The 12,293-nt window shown below is 30.0% G+C and overlaps 1 protein-coding gene across 1 annotated transcript; it reads left to right on the forward strand.

Annotated features, from left to right (window-relative positions):
• Positions 1 to 1,486: 1,486 nt before the first annotated feature.
• Positions 1,487 to 5,898, forward strand: LOC123917069 (2-deoxy-glucose resistant protein 2-like). Its single transcript, XM_045968689.1, has 7 exons — positions 1,487 to 3,301; positions 3,421 to 3,511; positions 3,635 to 3,792; positions 3,903 to 3,954; positions 4,038 to 4,120; positions 4,204 to 4,297; positions 4,821 to 5,898. Exons 1-7 carry the CDS (start codon positions 2,411 to 2,413, stop codon positions 5,351 to 5,353), a joined length of 1,902 nt encoding a protein of 633 aa, XP_045824645.1. The 5' UTR covers positions 1,487 to 2,410; the 3' UTR covers positions 5,354 to 5,898.
• The last annotated feature ends 6,395 nt before the right edge of the window (positions 5,899 to 12,293 follow it).

The following is a 12,293-nucleotide window of genomic DNA, read 5'->3' on the forward strand; positions in this document are numbered from 1 at the left end:
AATAAAATAGCAAGACCTATAATTATGAGATATTATGAATAGGAAAATAAAAAAATCAAGGGGTGTAAATAGGGAAAGAAAAGTGTGATCGATGGAACGTGTGTGACAGCGGTGGCAAGTTTTGGAAGGTTCGATCCATGCTAAAATGCTGATAATGATATATACTATGATCCATCTTATCACTTATTATTATTATACTTTTCTATTTAATTATATTATAATTTTTCCATTGATTTTTTTACTCTCATGTTCCATTTTTTATATTGAATATTATCAACATTTCCACGCACGGGTCACGTGAGTTTCATCTGGTTATGACTTGGTGTTGAAAAATCCTCTATAAAGGACAAGCCCAATTTAAAGAAGTTTCTTTTTTATGCAACACCCTATGATCTAGCTATAGCCTTTCAAAGAAAGAACTCATAGCTAAGGGTCATAGTGAAAGAAAGAAAGTGTTACATACAGTACATTAGAAGCACCGAGGTAGGAAGGAGTATATACATATAAAGAAATTAATTTATTTTCTTTGCCTAGATGCTAGTAGTAGTAGTAGTAGTTGAAGCATTTAAACAACAATGTGTGATTAAAACCAAAGCACTTGGCCCAAGAAATTAAAAAGTTGAACTGCAATGCAGTGTTGTAGTAGTAATGTTTTGCTGTATTAAGAAGACCTACTATGGTTCAATGTGGGCACCTATAACTTTTAGACCCTTTCATGTTTCGTCTCATCGCTTTCTCCATCAAATAGTAAATCCCCATTTCTAATTCTATACCCTCCACTATTACTTCTTCTGCCCATGTACCACCACCAATTATTCCTATCTTTGACATCACGGTAGATACGTTAGAATTACACTCACTAATGTGTGGAGGAGTCTGTCTTCAAATTATACTATAAATTTCTCACAACTAGACTAAATTTAGTGGTTTTATTGCGTTTTTCAAGCTCTCTAGATCGCAATTGTGAGATCAAACTGTGGTCCTCCCTACTAAGTTCAATCAATCACTATTAAACCAGCTAACTATGAGGATCTCTTTGATATGAAAGAAAGAAAGTGGGAGGAAAGAAAATTACACAAACCAATGAATGAATTTGAACTAAAGTTAGTCTAGGTAGGTTCATTCATTTGTTTGCGTAATCTTCTTTCCTCCAATTTCTTTCCTTCAAACGAAACGGACCCTTAGTTTACTGCATATGACTTGGATCTAATAATTTTAACATTTTTATCGACTGTTTTATAATTTATTTATTTTTTGACATAACATAATTTATTTATATTGTATGGTCTATATTATGCAACGCACAATATTAATTATTTAATATGTCTTAAAAACAAAGCTAGGAAGAATCATCAAACATGAATGGAAATTGGAATTAAATCTACCTGTATGCAATCTTTTAAAATTAGTAATATTGAGCCAAATTACAAAGATACCCATTTGATTCTGTCTGTATAATTTGGATTTCTTTATATAGAATTTGTTTCCATATTATTGTTCCCTAATAATAGGTGATTGATGAATGGCGCTGATTAGTGGTCACTAATTACAAAATTAATTACACTGAAACAATGTTTTCTTTTTGGTTGTTGTTATGACAGATAAAAGAGAAGAAAACGATAGGTGAGGATTACAAAAGCAAGAAAAAAGCACCAACGTTGTGTAGTAGAGTAGTAGAGTAGTAGAGTACTATAGAGTGGTGGTTGTTGCAGAGACAGAGTAGTAGTAGCACTAGCAACAACAGCTTCTTGTCGCTCGTGCGGTGTTGTTCTTGTTCTTGTTCTTCTTTCTCTTGTTGCTATTTTCAATCACAAATCTCGAGGCTAATTTGTAGAGGTGACAAGAGACAACACTTTTTCTTCTTCCGCCATTTTCTCTTGTGTCTTGAACCAGGGTACTGCCACCTATATCTTCATCTTTTGATTCGGTTCATTGCACTTATTACTTAATTACTTAATTATATAGTTTGAGTTTTGGAATTAAGGGGTCCTTAATATCTGGAGTGTCGGTGTTAAAGTTGAATTTTTTTTATCTTTTGCTTAGTATTTACAAGATGGGTCACTTTGTTCTTTGAGGTTTTGATTTTTGAGTAGTTTATGTTATCTGGTTTTGGGATTAGTTTTTTAATATTAATTAATATTTTTTTAATTTAAGTATTGGGATTCTGGTGATGAGGTTTTTTACAACATGCAAAAACCTCTTTTCATTGGTGGTTGTTTTTTGAGGCTGTTTCTTGGTTCCTCGTACTTGGTCTTTCTGTTTGTAGTTTTAACATAATCAGAGAGAGATTTTCGGTCCGTTGATTTTGGGGGGGTTTCATATTTAAGGGAAAGTTTTGGGAAGAGAAGATAGATACATTTTCTTTTTTCCTTTTTCATGTTGTGTGAGGAACTGAGGATTATTACAAGATATGCTGATGATCTCTGATGAAGGAGATAATGATATGTTCTTTGACTCATTGGATCGTTTGTCGCCTCCTCGAGAATCTCTTTCGACTATAAAAGATTTTGGGTATGAGATTTGGTTGAATGAGCCTCTTAGTGTGAAGGAAAGAAAGGAACAATTTCTACAAGTGATGGGTCTTGTTGATGATTCTTCTAAGTCTTGTGAGGAGAGGATCATCGATTGCAGTCAAGAGGAATCGAGTGGTTGCATTTTGCCTTCAGGAAATGAAGCCACTTCTGATGCACAAGTCTTGTTTGATCCTAAAGACGAGGACGATGATGATAAATCAGATGCGACTGTTGATGGAACGGAACATGAGGTAAGAAATAGAGAATCTGAGATTCCAGAAGAATTTCATGGGACTGATATTGGTAAAAATAAAAAGAAAAAATGGTGGAAGCAATTTGTTAACAGTGGGAGAATAGCTGGAGAGATAGTTAGATCAAAATTTAGTAATGCAGGTACGAATAAAACTCATCGAATCAATGTAAGGCAAAATAAGAAAAGCTGGAATGAGTTCAGTGCTGTGTATATTGGACAAGAGATTAGAGCACACAAAGGTTTAATTTGGACTATGAAATTTAGTCCTAATGGTCAGTATCTAGCTACCGGAGGTGAAGATGGTGTTGTTCGTATATGGCGTGTGTCGTCGCTGAAGGCTTCAAGTATTTGGTTTGCTAAAGAAGACAGTGCTGTTAGCAAATTGAGACATGACTTGTCTTTTTCTCCGAAGAAATGCTCGGGTGAATCTCCCGCTGTTCTTCCAAGTAAGATTCTCAAAATTGAAGAATCTCCTCTTCAAGAACTATATGGTCATTCCAGTGATGTGATGGATTTGGCTTGGTCTGATTCAGATGTGAGTTTAACTTGCTGAAGCTGAATATTTTTATCCCTCAATTATGCTATAAGCTATATTTTGTTCTTATTGATAGTACTTCTTTTGAAATGAAAACTGAATTAAATTATATGTTGCAGATGCTCCTTTCCTCGTCAATGGATAAAACAGTCCGCATGTGGAAAGTCGGTTGCAATCGATGTTTGAAAGTTTTCCATCACAAAGATTATGGTAAGTATGAAGTATTAATGTATTTGCACCATTTACTCGGTTCATTTTCACAATTTTCTATGATGCCAAGTATTAGGCTATTAGCTTAAATAATAATTGTATCTCTATTTTAATTGGAAACAGTTACATGCATTCATTTCAACCCGGTTGATGAAAATTACTTCATCAGTGGCTCCATAGATGGTAAAGTCCGAGTATGGGGCGTACATGAAGAACGAGTTGTTGACTGGGCAGACATACGAGATGTCATAAGTGCTATAAGTTACCAGCCAGATGGGAAGGTATGTTATGAATACATGACACAATCTTTCAAAATTGTCCCTTTTAATTGTTACATTTCTGTTAACTTTCCTCGGTTAGATTTTAAACCGATTGTTTTTTATTTATGCAGGGGTTTGTAGTTGGTTCCCTTTCCGGTACTTGCCGATTTTATGTTGCTTCAGGTATTTACTTGTCTGTTACTCAATACAAAAGAGAAAGTGTCATGAATTTAAAGTAGTTTCTAATTTGGATTTTATGGTTATAGGTAAACAATTCGAGCTTGAGACGAAGATTCGTGTCAATGAAAAGAAGAAGAGATCAGCTGGCAACAAGATTACTGGCATTCAGGTTTTTTTCTTGAAATTCTTCACCGTCAAGTGTTTTGAATTTTACTTCCTTTATTAACATTCTAACACCCAAATTTGTTGCAGTTTTCCGAGAAAAACCATCAGAGAGTTATGATCACATCACGAGATTCCAAAGTTAGAATACTGGAAGGCGGTGAACTTGTTCAGACATATAAAGGTAGATTACTGAGTTTTGATACATCAATTGTTTAATTTGCATTGCAAATATATCCTCTTATTTATGAACTTGGTTTTTGTTGCTTCCGTCCTTGGCATTGGAATATAATTCCTAAATGTTCTTTCTTTTCTCCTAAGCTTTAATCTGCGCAGTTTTTAATGCATAAATTGTAGAAAATCTCGGTTCTTTCCATTTCTCTCCATGAATAGGTTACCAGTATAGATTCTTAAGTAAGTTCATGAGCTGAACCGTAATATAATGTAGCAATAAGGGTTTAGAGATCTCGTGATTTTGAATCCTTCAGATTAATATGATCATGCATTCTATTCTTTTAATATTCTCATATACTATGCATGCTTTAATTGCAAGCTTTTGAAGTTTATTTTGAGTTGTGCGTGTATTGTATGTGTGTATTCCTTATCTGATATTTAATATCTAACTTTTAACTCTATTGTCTATATTATTGATACTTGCTTTAAATGGAATTTTCAAAATCGGCTGATTAAACTACTATAATTTGCAGGCCTTCCAATGTCAGGAGGTCAGATGTCAGGTTCATTTACATCAAATGGAAAACACATAATTTCTGTCGGAGAGGACTCTCGTGTGTATATTTGGAACTTCAATGACTCGGGAAACTATTTTTCCAAACAGAGAAAAACCGAGAGTTCTTGCGAGTACTTTCGCTCCAAGGGGGTTACCGTCGCAATACCTTGGTCAGGAATGACTGCAGAAACAGGCTGCACTCTCAGCGATTTTTCCGACTATTCTTCCATAAAGAAACGCCAATACGTTAGAGAGTCGGAACGTTTTTCTTTTGGTAGTTGGTTCTCCCTTGATGGTTCGTGCCGAGGTTCTATGACATGGCCCGAAGAGAAACTTGCAAGTTGGGATTCACCTCTTTCAGAAGATGAATTTTATGATGAGGAGCTATGTCTTAAAAATCTATGGGATGACAATGGTGTACCAGAAACATGGGGATTATCCGTTGTTGCAGCCGGCCTTGACGGAACCATCAAAACATTTCACAACTTTGGATTTCCTGTTAGGCTATAAAACTGTCACTCATGGCAACTCGATGCATGTTTGGTAACAGGTACATCGAGATTCACTCCTGACGTGAAGTATCCTCGCGATATTGTCAGTTTCCAAACACACACTCCTTCAAATTCAAAGCTCTTTGAATTTTTCCTTTTCATATAAGGAGTTTTCAAATTCAAGGCCTTGAGTTCCTAATTTAATCCTCGCGATATTGAAGCATGGTGCTTAGCTAGAACCTAGAAGTAGGATTTTGGTCATAGGTAAATTCATGTTAGATGCCAAATTTTCTGACATGTTTTGAGGATTTGTGGCCTGCTTGTAGAGTCAGGTCACAAAATCTTGCCACTTTTTTTTTGTTTTAACATTTTTTGTGTGAATATCAGTTAACTTATACAATAGATACAAATTTATAAAAAAAAAATTTATTGAAGTTTTGTTCTTTGATATGAGCTTGTGTGGATTGTAGTTTAAGAGTACTTTGTTAGCTTTGCTTGTAGTAACAGATTATTAGCATTTTTTTGGTGTATTAAATTAAATGAAAAATAGTAAAATGTTATGAATGTGGATGGTTAGAATTCAAGTTGGTGATGTCGATGATGATGATGATGGCTTTGAGTGTTTGATTAAATCAAGGACAAAGTGGCTTTCTTGAACAAAAATAGATAAGTTAGTTTATGTATTGTTTAAAAATGATTAAATAAGAAAAGGAGGAAAAACTAGTGAACACAAATGCAAGTATATATCCCAAAAATTATTTCCTTTATGCAGTCTTTGTTCTATCTAATCCTTTGAAATATTATTAGATTCCAACCTTCTTTTTTATGATGTTAACACATAATACACATTCCTATCTCTACATAATATATCAGCCTTATTTTCTTTCCACTCACAAGTTTCCATCAAGATAGAATTTTGAATACAATGAGTAGTTTATTAAGGGTGTTTTTGGAATGAGTGAAATAGGGGGAAAGAAGGTGTGGGTAAAAAAACAACTTCTCTTGTTTGGTTAAGAGTTTAGACAAAAATTAGAGGAGAGTCATAAACAAGCATGCATGGCCCTCACAAATTCCTATCTCATGAGTGTATTTTTTTTTTGGTAATAAACGTGTTCATTGTCTTTTTTAATCATAATATTCATAGTTTTAACCGCCATAATGATAATTAATCTCAATTGAAAAGTATTCTCTTTTTTTAATTGAATTTTGGGTAAATGATCATTTACCCCCTGCAAAATATAGATTCCCTCATTTTGCCTCATGGATGTACAGCAGGACATGTGACTGTGCAAATCTGCTGACGTGGCTTGTACACGTGGAAAAAATTATTTATATTTATTTTTAAATTTCACGTCAGATAATATTTTCTTTAAAAAAAATAAAAATTAATTTTTTTTCCTACAAAATAAAAAAACGAATGTTCTTATTTTTTTTTTCCCCAATTTTTTTTTTAAAAAAATTCCTATGCGAATTTGAAAAATTTCCAAATAAAATTTCTTATTTTGCTCTCAAAATAAAGATTTACTCCGAAATAAAGTTTATTTCCAAAATAAAAATTTGAAAGATTTATTTTCAAATTTTTTTGAATTAAAAAAAACATATTCTTTATTTTTTAAAAACAAAACTTTATTTTTTTTAACAAGCACTATATTATTTTTGTTAATCTCTTTGAATTAAAAAAAATAGAAAAATAAGTTTTATTCATGTTTTTCTCTTCTACCAAAACCATTTTTCCTAGAACTAGAAAAATAGAAAGAAGCATAAGACAACAATGAAGTAGAAGACGACGACGAATACAATCACGACGGTGTAAGCAAACGATTCCGGCGAAGATTATGTTTTTTTTAATCCAAAAAAAATTGAAAATAAATCTTTAAAATCTTTATTTGGGAGCAAAATAAGAAAATTTGTTTTTTTAATTTTAGGAAAAAAATAATAATTTTGTACGAAAAAAAATTTATTTGTAGGAAAGTTTTTAAAATTTTGTAGGAAAAAAATTTGATTTGTAGGATTTTTTATTTATTTTTGAAAAAAAATAACTAAGAAAATTCGTTTTTTTTATTTTGTAGGATTTTTTTATTTTGGAAAAAAAAAATAATTTTGTAGGAAAAAAAATTAATTATTTTTTTGAAAAAAATATTATCTAACATGGAATTAAAAAAATATATAAATAATTTTTTTCCATGTGTACAAGCCACATCAGCAAATTTGCATAGTCACTTGTCCTGCTGTACACCCAGGGGGCAAATTAGGAATCTATTTTTTTACAGGAGGGCAAACAGAAAAAAAATCTGCATAGGGAGGTTAACGAAAATTTCCTTATTTTGCGGGGTAAATGATCTTTGAATTTTTGTATATGCATGCATGAGTTAAAAAATCCAACTCCTCCTTATTTGTTTAAGGGACTCAAAACTTTTACCTATTGCACCAAATTCATATTATTAATTGTGTTATTGTCTTTGTATATTACTTGTGTTCTTCTATAGCTTTCAAATTTTACTAAAAGATTTGTCAAAAAGAAAATTGACTAAAGATGACAATGATTATACACAACAATACTATATTCATCTTGTTAAATAAAAATGATCTTCATGTCGGTCTGATGTTCATTTTGATATTTACTAGACGGCTATTTTAAAACTATAACTTTCCAAAAATTCATGAAGTTGTTCTCTACAATAATACCTTCTATGTATTTTTATAGTACTCTACGTAAAAAATGACAGGGAAATTCTATTCCTATGGTGATGTAGCCATGTTTAATTTTTAATTTTTTTACCTAATCATGACGTTTAACTCGTTCATCGAGTAAAATCAATGAAAAACGACACTGACAAATCGGAATGCTACGAAATTTTGTAGACTCGATATATATATATTTTTGTAGTACTCTATGCAAAAAATAACACGGAAATTCTATTCCTACGCCGTATATATAACTTTCCAAAAAATTTAAACTATACACGTAAATGACTTTCAATTGTTTTTTTTTTGTTACAAGGCTAATCAAAAAGGAAAAAAGAAAAGAAACAACAAGAACAAAAAAACAATAAATTAATCTCTCAGGAAGAAGGTTCCAGACGAGTCGCTCCTGAGAAGGTCAAGAATGCCGTCCGTCGATGAGGCATGAATTAAGAAATCTGCATCCGAAGAGGCTCCGAGCTTGACTAGGAAATCAACACATTGGCTCCGAGCTTTAACTTTTTGTTCCTTTTAAACCTAGAGTATAGAGGGTTGTAGTTTATACTTTGCACTTTAAGGAAGAGTTTATTCTGGAGTAGTTTATTCTGTTATTTTTACAACTCTTCGTTAGAGTTTTTAAGGAAGAAAGTCCATGTAGTGACTCTGGTATGAGTGACTATATTTATTACTATTTTTCAATATTATGATGATGTTTCGAGATGCATTATTGAAATTGATTATTAATGAATTTGTTTAGTTTTACTTTTGTCAACAATAAATAAATTAGAAGACTCTAATCAAAACGTAATTTGTATAATTAAAATATATATTATATTATAAAATTAATTATATAAAATAAAAATACAAACATCTATCCGAAGCACAAAATGTACCAAAATTGTCTATCATTCTTCAATTGATGGAATAATTTTTATATATAATATATCTTGTGTAAGCTTACAATTTCAATTAAGCTTACATAAGAAAACATCAAGTTGTCTGTCATTCTTCAATTGATAGAACATTTTTTTTTTACGCAATTGATGGAACAGTTTGAAAACTAAAATATCAAATAATTAATTAAAAAAAATTCAAAGCCACAAATCGAATCACAAGCACGGAAATATCAAATTCAAAGTGTTTTTTTTTGTCACATTTTTAACTTGTTGTTCTTTTTTTTTTGACAAAGTAAAATACAATAGTTTTACGATTAAATATCAAATAACATAGGAAAGTTTGTAGAGTGCGGACTGCCAAATATATAATTAGATTAAAAAAATGTCCCAGAAAAAGAAAATGTTACACCATCTGTGGTTCTGGGCACATGTTAATGCAGTTTTGTCTTTTTTTTTTATCCTCCAAAGTTTCATCAAACTTGAAGATTAGATCCTGTTGAAAAATAAAATAGGCTGTCCAATGGACCAGATACCGGTTGTAAAAACAAAACACAAAAAGTAATGATAAAAAAAATTAACTTCGATTCCAATATACAAATAGTAAGAAACCTCAAACCTGAAAAGATCAAATAATCAAAGGAAAGAAATAATCAAGAAACCTGTAAAATGCGAAAAAAATAATAAATTAAAGAAAAGAGTTAGAGTGAAACAACAGAAAGAAAAAAAAACTATTCAAACAATAAACTAAAAAGAAACCTCAAAACCCGAAAAGATCAAATAATCAAATGAAAGAAATAATCATAGAAAAAACCTGTAAAATTGGGAAAAAATAACTAATTAAATGAATGAGTAAGAGTGAAACAAAAGAAAAAAATAACTATTCAAACAATAAACTGATGTTCAAACAAATAAAAAAATAATACTATCATTCAACAATAAAAAATTTATGGACAACTATATAAATATGCTACATGTTTTTCGAATGAAAATGTGATGTATATATAATACTATGATGCTACTAACAATTAAAGGCAGTATCCCTAAAGTTTTGCAAATAGTTAACAATTAAAGGCAGTATTATAAAGTTTTGCATAAACTTTTACGGGATGTCAATAATTAACAATTTTAAAAGAGCAAATAATCTCATAAAAATGGAATCAAAGAATGAAATTAAAAAGAAATAATATATCGCACATTTACTTTATGATATAATAGCCTTAAAGAACGCAACACTAAAATTTATTCTCTCTCTTCTCAAAGAACGAAATTTATAATATAATAGCCTTAAAAAATGAAATTATTTAAAATTGAAACAATTTTTAAATTTTGTGTGTTAAAAACGCAACACTAATTTCGCGTGTTAATTATATATGCAGCTGGCAATCTTCCTTTCATAAAAAAAAAAAATAGAAACAATTGCTTTGGTACAAAAATTATTATTAGAGTAAATTTATGATTTACATAAAAAATAAAATAATGACTATATATATAATTTCTTGCTATATACAGCACTTCAGAAACAATTCCTTATATAGGTATTGATGGCAATTATTATTATTATTATCATTATTATTATTTACGGTCAATAATAATAATAATGGCAATATAATAATAATTACTACATAATGACATGCGTTTTTAAAACATTGAGAAATAATGCAACAAAAAAAAAAACGAAAAATCGTATATTCCCTCTGTCCCAAATTATAAGGGAAAATTGGTCGAAGAAAGTTGATGTGTATACAATTAAATTAATTATTTGATTAAAAGAGCAAATAACAATTTTAAAAGAGCAAATAATCTCATAAAAATAGAATCAATTGAATGCTAATAATTTATTGAAAAAAATAATAAATCAATAACCTCAACAAATAAAGATTAAATGTTACCGTAAAAAAAATAACATTTAGTGAACTATAGTGTTATTTTAATAAAAAGCATTAATTTTTTAATAAATGATTTAAATATTTGATAATAATTTGTGTAGTTTGAAAAAATTATAAAATTATAAAAAATTCTAATATGCGAAATTTATAATATAATAGCCTTCAATTTTTTTTTTTGACGAAAAAAAAAATTGAAATTGAAACAATTTGTAAATTTTGTGTGTTAAAAACGCAACACTAATTTCGCGTGTTAATTAATAATTTATTATATGCAGCTGGCAATCTTCCTTTCATAAAAAAAAATAGAAACAATTGTTTTGGTACAAAAATTATTATTAGAGTAAATTTATGATTTACGTCAACAAAAATAATGACTATATAATTTCTTGCTATATACAGCACTTCAGAAATAATTCCTTATATAGGTATTGATGGCAATTATTATTATCAACATTAAATGTGAGGAATGAGGTTGAATGAGGAGAGGAGAGAGAAAGGGAAATAAGTCTGGCTTATTACATACTAGTATCCAGACCCGTGCCAAGCACGGGTAAAAATGCGTTTGTAGATTTATTGACTTATAAGTAATATATTTTAATATATTTTACTTTAAACTGAAAAATTAAAATTTTAATTGTTGATGAAAGATAATTAATGACAACAATATAAATATTTACGATCTTATATAATTTAATAATTAAAATGACACTGATAAAAACTAACTGTAAAATTTAGTTAAATAAAAAATTAGCTTAAATAAAGTTTAAAGTCAATTGGTAAAAAATAAACGTCTCAAGAATTAGCATAAATTAAATTTAAAAAATCATTTTACTTCAGTTACTAATATTTGGGTTGGATTTCTATCGAGACATCTTGTTGCTAATATTAAATCATCAAAGTATATTTAAATATACTAAAGTCAATAAATATGTATCGTAGTTGTTGTTTATATTATTCTCCACTAAAAGAAATATAAAGTTGATGGAAATTAATTTCTCTATGGGATATATAAAAGATGTTTTGAGATTTCCCGTAAAAATATATGTTTCCGTAGAAATTACAATAAAAAATAGTCTTCATATTGATGTATATGTTGAAATATAGGCCACGTAGAAATTTTTAAAAAATAGACTTTCATATTAATATATGAATAGAAATATAAACCACAGTATAAATTAGAAAATTAAAATAGATCCCCGTATAATATATTAGAAGAAATATGATAATCTTTATCTCTCGTCATCTCTCAAATTATTTTGAGGTTTCGTCAAAAGGCTTTGAGGTGGATATGAAATATAAAAAAAAAAAAAAAAAGGTTGGTGTATCAATTAGGGATGGCAATGGGTAGGGTATGGGTAGGGTACTATAGTACCCATTCCCATACCCACAGTTTGAGAAATACTCGTACCCATCCTCATACCCGCGTGGGTAACAATCTTTGTACCCGTCCTCATACCCTATGGGTACCTAAGTACCCATACCCGTACCCGTTACC

Source organism: Trifolium pratense, linkage group LG3 (assembly GCF_020283565.1).
Source record: "Trifolium pratense cultivar HEN17-A07 linkage group LG3, ARS_RC_1.1, whole genome shotgun sequence".
Lineage (NCBI taxonomy): Eukaryota > Viridiplantae > Streptophyta > Magnoliopsida > Fabales > Fabaceae > Trifolium > Trifolium pratense.